General features: G+C 36.9%; 1 protein-coding gene across 4 annotated transcripts in view; it reads left to right on the forward strand.

The window, feature by feature from the left end:
• The window catches only part of EHBP1 (EH domain binding protein 1), a 343,876-nt gene that overhangs the window by 287,710 nt on the left and 41,883 nt on the right, over nt 1-14,283 (forward strand). For all 4 annotated transcript variants that reach the window (XM_055119915.1, XM_055119917.1, XM_055119916.1 and 1 more), the window contains 3 exons: nt 1,962-2,100; nt 2,248-2,354; nt 4,910-5,033. In XM_055119915.1, coding sequence (XP_054975890.1) covers nt 1,962-2,100; nt 2,248-2,354; nt 4,910-5,033 — 370 coding nt within the window. The remainder of the gene's footprint in view (nt 1-1,961; nt 2,101-2,247; nt 2,355-4,909; nt 5,034-14,283) is intronic.

The following is a 14,283-nucleotide window of genomic DNA, read 5'->3' on the forward strand; positions in this document are numbered from 1 at the left end:
AATATAACTAATATATCTCTAGCTTAGGGCTCTTCTGTCCCTGTATAACTTTTCACCCACCTGCGGACTATAGGGACAACCCTGCTGACTGAAAGGATTTCCTTCCCTTGACACAGAGATGCTTTGAAGTCCCAAAACAATGACTTTCATTGCTTTTCCCTTACACTGTCGGTTTCTATAAATTGGTGATGAAAGTGTGTGGCAGCACCAGAGGACTTTTGGTCTCTATCTTTGAACAAAAGGAAGCCTGGATCAAGTCTGATTTTTTGCGTTCAATTTAGCTTTCTGCAGTGGATTTAATGCAGAATGAAGCTGGCCTAAGAATAATACAATGGATTGAAAAGGCTAACTGAATTAGTGGGTTTAGAGGAATACATTTGTAAAGTGGCAGAAGTCCCTAGTCATAAAAAGGTTTCTTAAGATGGGATTTGCTAGCTAATCACACTGATATTTTAGCATGTTGCCAGGCCTAAAATTTTAGCCATGTTTGTTTATTTTGTTTAAAGATTTGGGTTTTAAAATATTATATGCAATTATTATGACAGTAGAATAGGTAATTTCCTTTAAAAAGAACAAAAGAAACAAATTATTTTTATCTTAACCTTATACCTAGCATATTATAAGCATGATACCACTAATAGATAACTTTTAAAAGTAGTGATCTTTCATTTCTTTTGGCTTGTCTAAATAAATTAGATTGATTTTGCTTTCCAAATGCTTATGTAGTAATTTTAAAAGTTATTCCAACAAAAGATATGTATTAAATAGCTTGTCTTTGTATGAATCTTTAGTTAAGATTTTTTTTTAATGGTGGCTATAAAGATCATGTAGAGTCCATCTGTTCTCCTGAAGCTTTCAGCATTGATTTGTGGTTTTTATTTATTTTTTTATAAAATGCAGTTTACACATTCATAAATGAGGCATTCTGTGTTTGTGGAAAAGGATAAACTGTTACCTTCCCTTGAGGATTCTGTATCCCAGGCCTCCTTGAGGCTAGAGAATAGGCCATTGGAGGACTCCCTCATTACTGATTGTCTCAATGCAGAGGAAGGGCAAAGTCTTGGTAGCTTTTGATAACCAGTTTCAGCATTCAGCAGGCTTAGCTATTAGTCATGCATCTTAGCCTTTCCCTATTTACTTTCAAAACACTTAATAAAAATAATAAAAGATTAGGTATAAAATGAAATATTTGTTTGGTACACAGCACCTCGGTATCTGCAGCTTCCACACACTGCGATGGTTCAGTCTTCTGGGATATTTCTTGTTGATAGAACCATTTGAATTTGTTACCAGTATTAACATAGGAAGCTCTGGAAAAGATAATTGTAGTTTCCTTAGCTGTAAAGAGCTTACTTACAAATCTGGCTTTGGAAAGTTATAGCTGATAAAATGCAGTTCAGTGGGGTAGTATTATAATCCTACCTTTTACCCTTCATCCTGCATTAGTGGTTTATCTCAATGGGCATAAAATTAGAAAGTAGTTCTTGTCATACAAGTCTGTGGGAGTGTACAAACTGATGGGGCAGAGTAGTTGGGGGACTAGAAAGAGGCAACATAGTTATCCTTTTGGTGCCTAGGATAGAACCAAGGGCCTTCTTTGTAAATACAAAGCATGCACTATACCACTGAAGTTCATCTCCACCCAGCTTTTAAAGGTACATGTCATGGGGAGAAGACAAGATTTTATATCTGATTAATTTATTTAGAATAACAAATTATGAGAATGTAATAAATTATGAGAATAAATGAAGTTGTCAAGGATAAAGCTCTCTTTAACCATGTCTCCCAAAGTTTTTGGTTCTGGACAACAGAACTTGCAGTTGAGTTATTTAGAGTTCTTTAAAATACTTTTCCCTTCCAAAAAGTTTGCAATTGGCATTAAATCAATAAAAATTTATTTACTGATGTGTAATTTCATGAAAAACATTAGGACTCCCTTACCATGTTTGTTTTATTTTCAGAATGGCACTGATGAGCTCCGGACTGAAAGATTACAAAAAGCAACAGAACGTTTTAGAAATCCTGTTGTGTTCAGCAAGGATTCAACAATCAGGAAAACACAACTTCAGTCTTTCAGTCAGTATGTAGAGAATAGACCAGGTAGGAACACCTTAAGACTGTTTTCCCATCTGAAGATTTAGCAATATTTAAATATACATACATATGGTGATAATGTAATTCTACATTTTAATACACAGATATCAAACTTTATAATAATTTCCCATGTCTTCCCTTTTTTTTTTTAAGAGATGAAAAGGCAGAGATCAATACAGGAAGATACAAAGAAAGGAAATGAGGAGAAGGCAGCGATAACTGAAACTCAGAGGAAGCCATCAGAAGATGAAGTGCTTAATGTATATTAATTTTTTGTGTGGTTTCATGATTGCTGATAATTCCAAACTGTATGTGGAAATAGTGCCTTTATTTGTTAAAATGAGATGTTAGGTTTTTTAAGATGTCAATCTCCAGTGCATTCAAAGCAGAGTGAGAGGGGTGCACTGTTGAATTAGTCTGCAGTGTGGTGATAATTGTCAGATAAAAAAAATGAATTTTTCAGAGTTCCACAGCCCCAGCTTCCTTGAGACATTTCCATCAGGGCACTTCCCATAAAGAGATTCCAGTATTGATCTACCGGGAGGATTTTAATTATTACAATAGCAGATACCGCAGAGCTGCAGTTAGAGGGAAAAGTCACATGAGACCTGCTAGAATTTCTCAGCCAACCCATTTTGTTGGCTTGGGTTAATGGGTGTTCAACCTTTCCATTATCCAGATCAGCCGTGAATTACTAGCTGAATGATGTTTGCATTAATATAATATATATGGTAATTTCTTCACTTAATTAACGGGGAGGTTCAGCTCAGTAGGGGTATGGGCTGATCATGTGTAAAATTGATTTGTGAGGGAAATATTTGATAGACCGCAGGGAGAAAGCTGCTTTTGATGGACAGCTGTGGGACAGAAGCAGGAAGAGCAAGTTTTAACTTGTATTTTTGTCTGGAAGCATAGCTCTCTTCAGTGGTGCTACTTTTGAATTGGCTATAGTTTATCTAAATAGTTCCATTATTTTTACTGGTAAAATAATCTTTGCTATGCTCAAAAATCCTAAGAAGTGGGCTCAGAGTTACCAGTTACACTTTTGTTCACTAAAACTTCTCCTTTTTAAGTTTTAGTAGGACTTTTTTAAGTATTAGTATACAGGATGACTCACCAATATACTCTTATGAAATATTTGGTAAAATTAATAGTCACAGGATACTTAGTGTTCTTGGGTATTTAACTAAGGAAATTAAATTACAAGAGTTACTATTTTAACTATGCCAGTCAGTAGCAGCAGTTAAGTTTTTATGTTGCTTATCATGTCTGTTTTCTTATCTTTGTCACAAATATATATTCTTTTGCAAATGACTATTTTGTTTCTCTAAATAGTGATGAGAAAGGAAAGGTTCTTTTTGAAAATGCTCTACAATCTGGCAGATGGGCACAAAACAGCACCCAAAAGATTATTCTGGGTTTTAAAGTTAACATTAGCATATGTTCAATTATATTTGTTATGTTTCATATTAAAATGAGAAAATAGTTGTCTTTTAAAAATATGGCCTATTAGATAAAACTGCTGAGAAACTCAGTTTTATAATTTTAAAAAATTAGTTCAACTTTGTCAACTCCCATAATGAGTTTAACAATAAGCTAGTATAAACTGAGTTCACCTCTGAGTACAGATTATTTACTTGCCTCAGAAATATATGTTATATATATAGTTATGTTTGTAAATCATGAGAATGATAAAAAAGTGCTCTGAAATGACATAAAATTTTTCTTGTTTAAATATTACCACACAATAATTCCTTATGTCTTTTTAGAGATTGCTATGCTTTTGGTAGCGAAGAAATTGAACAAAAGAGGATAACAATATTTATTTCTCTAAATAATGTTATAAGGTGCTGGTGGTCGAAGTGGTAGTGTAGAGAGTAATCTCTTAAACATTTCTTCATTATTACTTAGCTAATTAGGAAACTTACCCCTGGAAATGTCTCAAGTTAAACAAGAATTCCAAAGGAAAGTAAAATTAGTTTATGACTATCCCATAAATCATATTCCTATACCCTAATAATACTAATTTCTTCTTATAATAGAACTACTATTTCAAATAAAATGTCTCAAGGTAATTTTTTTTACATGAATGATTGTAAAAAGTAAAATTTTGAATTGATACCTTTATGTGGTTAAATGAAAGATTAAGTAGATCAGTGTATTAGTTCGATTAGACCCTATGTGACAGGGTTTGAAACCACCTGTAAAGTTAGAATTTGCAGCTGTAATAATTAGTAATGCAACAACAGAATCATATGCACAGCAGTAGATGTAGAGAAAACAAGGGATCTTAGAAACTTCTCTCATATTTTTATATAGTATAGTGTCTATGAAACCAGATTTTTTTTTAAGTTGGTATTTTTCTAAGCACAAATGTCTGAATTATTTAGGATGGATGATTTAAGAATCAATTACTCAGTTTTTTTATATTATTTTTGAATTAAAGAAGTGTGTGGTGTTTATTTTAACAATCAAAGGGAAAATTGTCTTCTGTAATTGTCCATTCTTAAATAATTCTCATTTACTCAGGAAAATTTTTTCCTAATGTAATAACTCTTTTAATCTGGCAAATCTGGGTGTTAGATTATAACTATAATGCTAAATAGCTGAAATTCCCTCAATTGATGGAAGTTTTACTGTACATAAAACAGTAAATGATTTTTTTTGAATCTCAGGGAGTTGCCTTTTGGTGCTAAGGGTGATACTAAGGGTGTATTTCATACTCTAGGTAAGTGCTTTACTAAGTGTTTGTAGAAAAGCAAACTGCAACTTACAAGTGATTTTTTTTTTCCTTCCTGTTTGTTCTCGTTAACAGAAAGGGTTCAAAGACACCAGTCAGTATGTTGTAGGAGAATTGGCAGCACTAGAGAATGAGCAAAAGCAAATTGACACCCGTGCCGCGCTGGTGGAGAAGCGCCTTCGCTATCTCATGGACACAGGTACGGTGCCCAATTACACTGTAAACAGTTTTGGCAAATTGAGCGTTCACAAACTCTTATAGAGTTTTGGAAGTGTGAATCTTTGAAGCCTGAATGTTCAGCAAAACTGCCTTGAAAATAAAAAGGCTGCGATTTGCAGCCACCTCTCTGGGCCCTGGTGATAAGAGTGCCTTCATGGGAAGTGATAACTCGCCCTGATACCGTGTGAGCCAGCACTATTGAACAGTGTGCTCATCCATGCAGAGTTGGAATACACATCTGTGCCTCATTGATATGCCATTGCTTTAAAAAAAAAAAAAGTAAGATCTTCACTGTTCTACTGATTCATTGGGGGGAAAAAAAGATTTGGCCAGCTAAAGCCATGTACTGCATGAAACAGAGCACTATGCATAGGGACGGCTCTATGGACTAGATCACTGAAATTTGAGAATACTATCTGGTTACTGATGCTCCACAATTTTTTTTTCAAGAGAACAGGTTTTTAAAAGTCCGTAATACTTTGTGTTGTAGTTGCATTTGAAAGGATTAAGGTATATTGGACGGTTTGTAGAAATGGGTTAAAGCAGCAAGTTAGTTCCTGATGAGAGGGTAGATTTGCATTTAATGCTGATTGCCTATAGTGATTTAATAGATCTAAGGACACAATAATGCTATTGGGGGTGGAGAGACTATGGAAACATATTTCTTTAAAATTACTTACAATGGGTTAAAAAGAAGAGAAATAAATTCAACTAATTCATGCCAAATAAAAATAAATCATCTCAAGGAAAAAATGTAGAAGTGGAAAATCTATTCCTCCATTCCTTTAATCTAGTTAAATACTTTAATTTTCTGATATTGTTGATTTACAATAGTAAAATACATGTTTACTATTATATATACATTTTTTTCTCTAATGATGGCACTAAAATACATGTATAAATAATAATATTAGTATAATAGATATTTTAGCATTTGAAAACTTTCTTGAATTTTTTTCATCTTTATTGGAAAAAAATTATTTACGGTTAAAGAATTCCTCCAAAAATAAGCATTTACATCTGAAAATGCCTGCACTGATGAACTCAGAACATTTACAAGAAGATACCTTAGGTTTTATCTGACCTTTTGAATTTCAAACTGTAATTTTCAGTGCTGGTGATAACTTAAAGGACTAGAGCATATGTCTTGCATGCAAGAGTCCCGGGTTCAATACCTGGCATCATATGGTCCCCATGCACCACAGACAGCTACCCATAAGCAAGGAGTTTCCCCTAAGTATTGCTGCCTGGCATGGCACAAAAATAACAGCAGCAATATAAAACCGAGCGAAGGCAGATAGAACCAGAGGGTACAGTGCGGAATAAAGTCATCAAAAGGACAGAAACAATGCTTTCTCTCATTCTTGGGTATGGAAAAATAGTAAAGGAGCAACAATTAGCCAAAGGCAAAAGAACTGGGAAGTCAATAGTATGGTGATATTGGTAATGGGTTTGGTGTTGGGAATGATGTATGCATGAAACTGTCATTTACAGGTTTATGAGTCTTGATACCTCAGTACAAATGTGGGGGAAGAAGAGACCCAGCAAATCAGACTGTGGTCTGTGAAACCCTCCAGCTTTTTTTGTGGCACCTCATAAATTACCAAGACAGTAGTAGAGCAGGACAGTAGTAGAGCAGAAAGGAGATAGCCACCTAGCTTTCTTACCTTAACACAGAGTGATTTTGAATTTATTTATCTGAAATCGCAAGCTTCTTGCATGGTTTCACTTAAAGAAAAGGTTATACAGCTTAAATTTTAAAACCAAAGCAATTTAAAAAATGTTTTTGCAAACTGCTACCTAACCACCTCAATGTACAGAGAAGACCACTGCTCAAGATTGGGGCCTGAGGGATAGTACAGAGATAGTACGCACTTGTCTTGCGTGTGGCTGACCAGGGTTTGATCCCCAGCACCACATTTGGTCCCCTGAGTGATGAGCCGGGAGTGAACCCTGAGCACTCTTACGTGTGCCCTCCACACACCAAAGTAAAGAAGCAAAGAAAGAGGTAAGAAAAACAAAAAGCCCAAGAGATGACTTTAGGCAGATTCAAGTTACCAGAACCCTCTAATAAAGGAGACTTCATGCCACACAGATTACCAGGGATATAAATGTCTCATTGCCCTAACAAGCGACAAGCATGCTCAATCTTGTGTGTATACCTTTGGGTGGATTTAACAGGTGCATTACAAGCCAGCATAAATTGTTTTGTGTGCATGTTTCCACTAGGTTCTAGGACTTTTTCAAATATTGTGTTAAAGATGTAAAAATTATAAAAACAATTGTCTAATTTTATCTATGGGAGTATGCCCCTAAGACCACATGAAAATGATTGAAACCACAGTTACACTCGTCTCCATATAGACATTTTCCCTATATAAACATAACTGTATACTTACATATGTATTTATAATAAGGTTTATTAATTAGGTAAAGTAAGAGATTAACAGCAAATGTTGTTAACAGTGATAAATTAGAACCATTTAAAGGGTATATTTGGTATATTTAATATTTGTGTGTATATATATATATATATATATATATATATATATATATGCTCACTCTCTCAAAACACTACTGTTGCACATAGTGGTTTTGGACTACATCTATCCAGAGGTAACTGAAAGTCTGAGTAAACCAGGACACTAGTTATATAAATAGTGTAACTTCTGAAATACATACTAAAATTGCTTTCTTTAAATATTTAAGAAGACTTGTTCTTTCTGTTTGTTTTGTTCTATTAATGTGTTTTGCAAATATTTTCAAATGGACTACCTATTTCAGTTGGATTTGATAAATATATAAGAAGCCTTGTACCTCTAGCAATTCTATTTTCTTATCTTCATTCATACTTGGAGCCTACTTTTTATTTTTTTTTTGTGGATAGACTCAAAATAGAGAAAAATAGACTCAAGTTCTCCTTCCCATTTCATGTATTGCAAACAAAGTTTTGAAACAGTTTCATTGCAACTACAGATCACTTGCCTTTTAAGAGATAATCATGGACTGTCTTTGATTTAAAAATTCCTTTTGGGCTTTGTATTTCTTATTACACAAGACAGAATTTGACTTAATGCTAATCTTCTACTGCTCATTCAAGTGAAAATTGACTTAGTTTCCCAGTTTGATAAACTCCAAGAATCTCTATTGGTTCCAACTTTTTCCTATACATATATAGTAGGCTAACATTTTTTAAATTTGCTTTGTTGCTTTTATTTCAGGTACATGTTTGGATCTCAGCTTTAGAATAAAGCAAATTAGATTACATCCATATTCCTTACATGATAAAGCCAAGAGTCAGACAGGGATTAATACTCACTAAAGGCACTGGAGCAATAGTACAGCAGGTAGAGCGTTTGCCTTACACGTGGCCAACCTGGGTTCAATTCCCAGCATCCCATATGGTCCCCTGAATACCACCAGGAGTAATTCCTGGTGCTGAACTAGGAGTAACCCCTGAGCATTACTGGGTGTGACCCAAAAAGCAAAAAAAAAAAAAAAAAAAAAGACTCATTTAAGATGGCCTGATTTTATAGCTAAGTTAGGGCTTGAATGATATTTTCAGGCTTTCTAGATTTTGACTATTTTCCCATCTTATCCTCAGTATTGAATGGCCATCCTTTATCAGCTATTTCAGTTTTCTCACACTTGTGAATATTAACTATCAGCATTTTTATTTAAAATTTACACATAATATGAAATTAGCCATTTTACTTATTTTTTTAGTTAACAGTCCTTTACAACACTTTGTTTTGGAAGTATAGGCTTATGCTTTTTAAAGTATATGTTGCCTCATCATGCCTACCAACAGTGTTCCAAAAATCATTTTAAAGTATACTAGTCAGTAGCATACAGTATTTATTTTTCAGAAGTTTTCACCACACAAAACAGAGTCCCTGTATTTCTCAAGAATAAATTCATCGGCTGAAGCAATAATACATTGGAGAGGGTATTTGCCTTGCATACAACCAACCCGGGTTCAATTCCCATCATCCCATATGCTCCCCTGAGCACCGCCAGGAATAATTCCTGAGTGCAAAGCCAGAAATAACCCTCCTGTGCATCGCCGGTTGAGACCCAAACAAAGCCAAATTTTAAAAATTAATAAATAAGGGATTACTTCTTTATTTCCTTTACTTCGACTCCTGTAAGGACTCTTAAATGTGCTTTCTGTCTACATGAATTTGCTCTATTTTAGATAGTTCTTGTGAGTGGAATCAAGCAGTATTTGTTCTTTATCATTTGGCTTCTTTTATTTTACATAATATTTTAGGAGCCAGGAGTAATAGTACAGCAGATAGGGCTCTTGCCTTATACATAACTGATCCTGAACCAGATATGATCCTTATCACCCATGTGGTCCCTTAAACTCTTCAGGAGTAAGCCCTAAACACAGAGCCAGGAGTAAGCCCTGAGCACGGCTGGGCATGGTCACACTCCTACCACCCCTAGCCCCCCACGTCCAAAATTTTTTTTTCAAAGTTCATCTATGTTGTAACATATAACATTCTGAAATTCATTTATATGGTTAAGTAATACACCTTTATATGTATATGCCACACTGTATTCATTTCTGTTAATGGTAAAATAGTTCAAATGTCCATTGGTGGACATTTAGCTTTAGCTTTATTTTACTTTCTGGCTACTATGAACATTTTTTTGTGTCTGTTTTATTTCTTTAGAGTATATACCCAAGATTGAAAATACTGGCCATATGATAATTCTCTTTAACTTTTTGAGATACTGTATTTAATTTTTTTTTCTGGGCTGGAAGATGGGGTGTACACATAGCAGTGCTCAAGGCTTCCTCCTGGCTCTGTCTACATGAATTTAGCTGGCTCTGTACTCAGGAATCACTATTGACAGGCTCAAGGTAACATGTAAGATGCTGGAGATTAAACTTAGGTCAGCTACATGCAAGGCAACCACCACACACACTGTACTATCTCTCCAGCCCCCACTGTAATTAATCTTAAATGTGTAAAGTTTATTTAAAAGTTGATAAGTTGATTGGGGCGGGGGGGGGGGCTGAGCAACAGTACTGAGGGTAGAGTGCTTGCCTTGCACACCTACCTGGTTAGTATAGCAACCTGGTTTCGATCCCCAGCAACCCTTATAGTTCCCCAAACATCTCTAGGAATAATTCCTAACTGCAAAGCCAGGAGTAAACCCTGAGCATCACCAGATGTGGCTCTAAAAGCAAAAAAAAAAAAAAAAGTTGATTTTTTTGTAAATCAAAATACATTTTTCAAAATGTCATCTGTTGTGTCCACAGGCCTGAGAACATCCCAATACCTATTAATTTAAAATACGAACAAGGGGGCTAGAGCGGTAGGGCGAGTAGGGTGTTTGCCTTGCATGTGGCTGGCCCAGGTTCAATTCCCAGCATCCCATATGGTCCCCTGAGCATCATCAGGAGTAATTCCTGAGTGCAGAGCCAGAAGTAATCCCTCTGCATCGCTGGGTGTGACCAAAAAAAAGCAAAAAAAAAAAAAATACAAACAAAATAATATTAACACTTGGCATAGAACTAAAACCTAGGTTCTCAGAGTTTGAGCAGCTTTGGGTTTTAAGCTTTCAACTCCGCTCATACGGAAACTCTTACATCTTGAGGGGAAAAGAGTAGGACATGGATGATGATTTAAACAACTGGACATTCACCCTGTGGGATAAAGAGGTCCTACAAGAAGGTAAGTATATGCTAAGGATAAGAAGGAAAGTGGAAGAGGGAATGTGACAAGAGATCTCAATATACATTGGGAGATGATTATCAGTGGCAGAGACTGAATAGCTGTGGGTATTTATATGAATAGTTCCTTCTGAGATTGAGTCATCTGAATACTAATACCGTGTGTGTGTGTGTGTGTGTGTGTGTGTGTGTGTGTATTCTGTTATCTTACTCCTACCTTGAGATCTGTAAAATTCTTAAGCAAATGCTAGATACTTTTTCCCCACCAGCTTATAATTTGGGGTGGGGGAGGTCTTGTTAATTGTTGTAAGGGGAGTTTTTTCATTTCTGACACCTACAGTTTAAAATGATAACAGTAACTATTGTTAAAAATCATGTATGTCACAGAGACTGGCACATATTCAAAAGAGCAAAAGCAACCAGTGCTGGCGTGGATGTGGGGGAAAAGGGACACTCCTTCACTGTTGGTGGTAATGCCGACTGGTCCAGCCTTTCTGGAAAACAATATGGACAGTCCTTCAAAAACTAGAAATTGAACTTCCATATGACCCCACAATACCACTTCTGGGAATATATCCCAAGGATGCAAAAGAGCACAGTAGAAATGACATCTGTACCTATATATTCATTGCAGCACTGTTCACAATAGCCAAAATGGAAACAACCCAAGTGCCCTAAAAACAGATGACTGGTTAAAGAAATTTTGGTACATCTACACAATGGAATACTATGCAGCTGTTAGGAGAGATGAAGTCATGAAATTTGCTTATAAATGGATAAGCATGGAGAGTATCATGCTAAGTGAAATGAGTCAGAAAGAGAGGGGCAGACATAAAGGGGCTGCACTCATTTGTGGGGTGTAGGGTAGCACCACATGAGGCTGACACCCAAGGACAGTAGATACAAGGGCCAGGGGGATCGCCGTATAGCTGGAAGCCTGCTTCATGAGCAGAGGGGAGAAGGCAGAATGGAGTAGAGAAGGAATCACTAAGAAAATGATGGCTGGAGGAACCAGTTGGGATGGGAGATGCATGCCAAAAGTAGATAAAATGGACCAGTCATGATGACCTCTCAGTGTCTGTGTTGCAAGCCATAATACCCAAAAGTAGAGAGTATGGGGAATATTGTCTGCCATAGAGGCAGGGGGAGGGTGGGAAAGAGGGGGTATACCCGGGATATTGGTGGTGGGGAATGTGCACTGGTTGAGGGATGGGTGTTTGATCATTGTGAGATTGTAACCCAAACATGAAAGCTTGTAACTCTCTCACAGTGATTCAATAAAAAATAAATAAATAAATAAATAAATCATGTATGTGAGGCTGAAGTGATAGTTCAGCAAGTAAAGCATTTGCCTTACATGTGGCTGCCACATGTTCAATCCCTGGCATCCCATGTAGTCCTCTGCACAGTGCTAGGACTAATTCCTGAATGCAGAGCTAGGAGTAACCTCTGAGCATTGCTAGGTGTGACTCAAAAAGAAAAAAAGAAAGAAAGTCATGTATGTGTTTATTTTTTACAAGTTTTCATTTTGTTTTGTTGAAATTTTAATTTTATTTATTATGTGTTTTGGAGGACTGGAGTGATAGCATAGCGGGTAGGGTATTTGCTTTGCACGTGGCTGACCCAGGTTTGATTCCTCCATCCCTCTCGGAGAGCCTGGCAAGCTACTCGTGGCGTATTTGATATGCCAAAAACAAGTTTCACAATGGAGACATTACTGGTGCCCGCTCGAACAATCAATGAACAACGGGACTAAAGTGCTACAGTGTGTTTTGGAGCCACACCCTGCAGTGCTCTCCTGACTGTGCTCAGGGGTCCCTCCTGGATATGCTCAGACAACCATGTGGTGCCAGGGATTAAGCTGAAGTTGGCTGCATACAAAGCCAAGTGCCTTAAATTCTGTATTGTCTGTCCAGCCCACAAGTTGGTATTTTCTTAAGTACAGCTAATGGATCTGTACCAGCAATGATGTAACTTTAAATAAAATGGAGTATAAAATGGAAATGTTGATGGTCTTGGCCCTTTTACTAACGTGCTGCAAATATTGTTACTGTAATAAGTAGTGTGCATTTTTCATTCCCGTTGTGTTTTCATTTGATGGTTGCTTGTTGTGAAATGCAGTCTTTCAAACTGTAGCTTGTTTTGGCCAGAAATACCATTCAGTGGTATAGTGTGTGTGTGGTGGATATGTTAGGCACTGGGTTCAATCTCCGACATAGAAAAAAAATTACAGTAAACAAAACAATAATTTGGGGGCTAGAGAGATGCTTGTTTTATTTTGAGGTGGGGTGACACATAGCAGTATTCTACTTACTCTACTCCCAGCATGTTGTTTGGGGATTACTCTCTGTGGTGCTCAGTGGACCGTTCAGTGCCAGGGATCAAACGCCAGCCTCCTACATTCACAGCATGTGCCTTAGCCCTTCGAGCTGTCTGCCCAGTTGAATAATTTGTTGTTGTTATTCTTGTTTTATTTTGTCGGGTGTGTGTGTGTGTATATGTGTGTGTGTGTGTGTGTGTGTGTGTGTGTGTGTGTGTGTGTGTGTGTGTGTGTGTGTGTGTGTGTGTAGTGTGAGGGATGGAAGCCCAGGTCCCAATTTGCAAGGCAAGTGTTCTACTGATAAGCCGCATCACCAGTCATTCCTATAATCTAGTCTTTTTAAGTAACATTATTTCCTTTATATTACTGGTGTAAAACTTAAACATGGAGATATTATATCAAAATGAACCTTCTTTGTTACTTTTAAGCACTAGGTAAAGTGGTTGTGATAACTTCCATAAGACTCTGGGCACGGAGCAGTAGTACAGTGAATAGGGAACTTGCCTTACACACCACCAGCGTATGTTCAGTCCCTGATTTCTCGCACTCCATATGGTCCCCTGAACCTCGCCAAGAGTGATTCCTGATTGCAGTACCATGAGTCAGCCCTGAGCACTGCCAGGTATAATTCAAGATAACCCTAGAACAAAACAAAAAGATGGTGGGCCAACAATATTAATTATGTTGCTTTTGTAATCTATTTTCTATAAAAACCTACTGGGTTGGGGCAGGAGCAATAGTACATTAGGTATGGCTCTGGCCCCGCTCCCAACTGACCCAGGCTTGATCCTGGACATCCATATGGTCTCCCAAGCACCACCAGGAATAATTCCTACTGAGCCAGGAGTAAACCTTGAACATCACTGATGTGTTCATCCCCCCCCACACCCGCCTACCACCACCAAAAAAAAAAAATGTAAATATACTTTTGCTTCTGTTATTTGTATTTTTTTGTTTTTCCATTTTAGAATGATACCTGGTTGTGCTCAGGGTTTGCTCAGGAATAATCACTCCTTGGCAGAGCTGGAGGAAGGTGGGGGACAATGTGCTGTGCTGAGAATTGAACTGCGTTGGCTGCATGCAAAGCAAGCAAGCATCTTGCCTGCTGTACTATCTTTGCAGCCTCCCCAAATGTTAAATATACTTAAAGAAAATATGAATCTTTTTAAAGTCTTATGGAGCTAGAGAGATACTACAACGGGATAGTACTGTCCGTCCAGC

This window comes from Sorex araneus, chromosome X (assembly GCF_027595985.1).
Source record: "Sorex araneus isolate mSorAra2 chromosome X, mSorAra2.pri, whole genome shotgun sequence".
In the NCBI taxonomy this organism is placed as follows: Eukaryota; Metazoa; Chordata; class Mammalia; order Eulipotyphla; family Soricidae; genus Sorex; species Sorex araneus.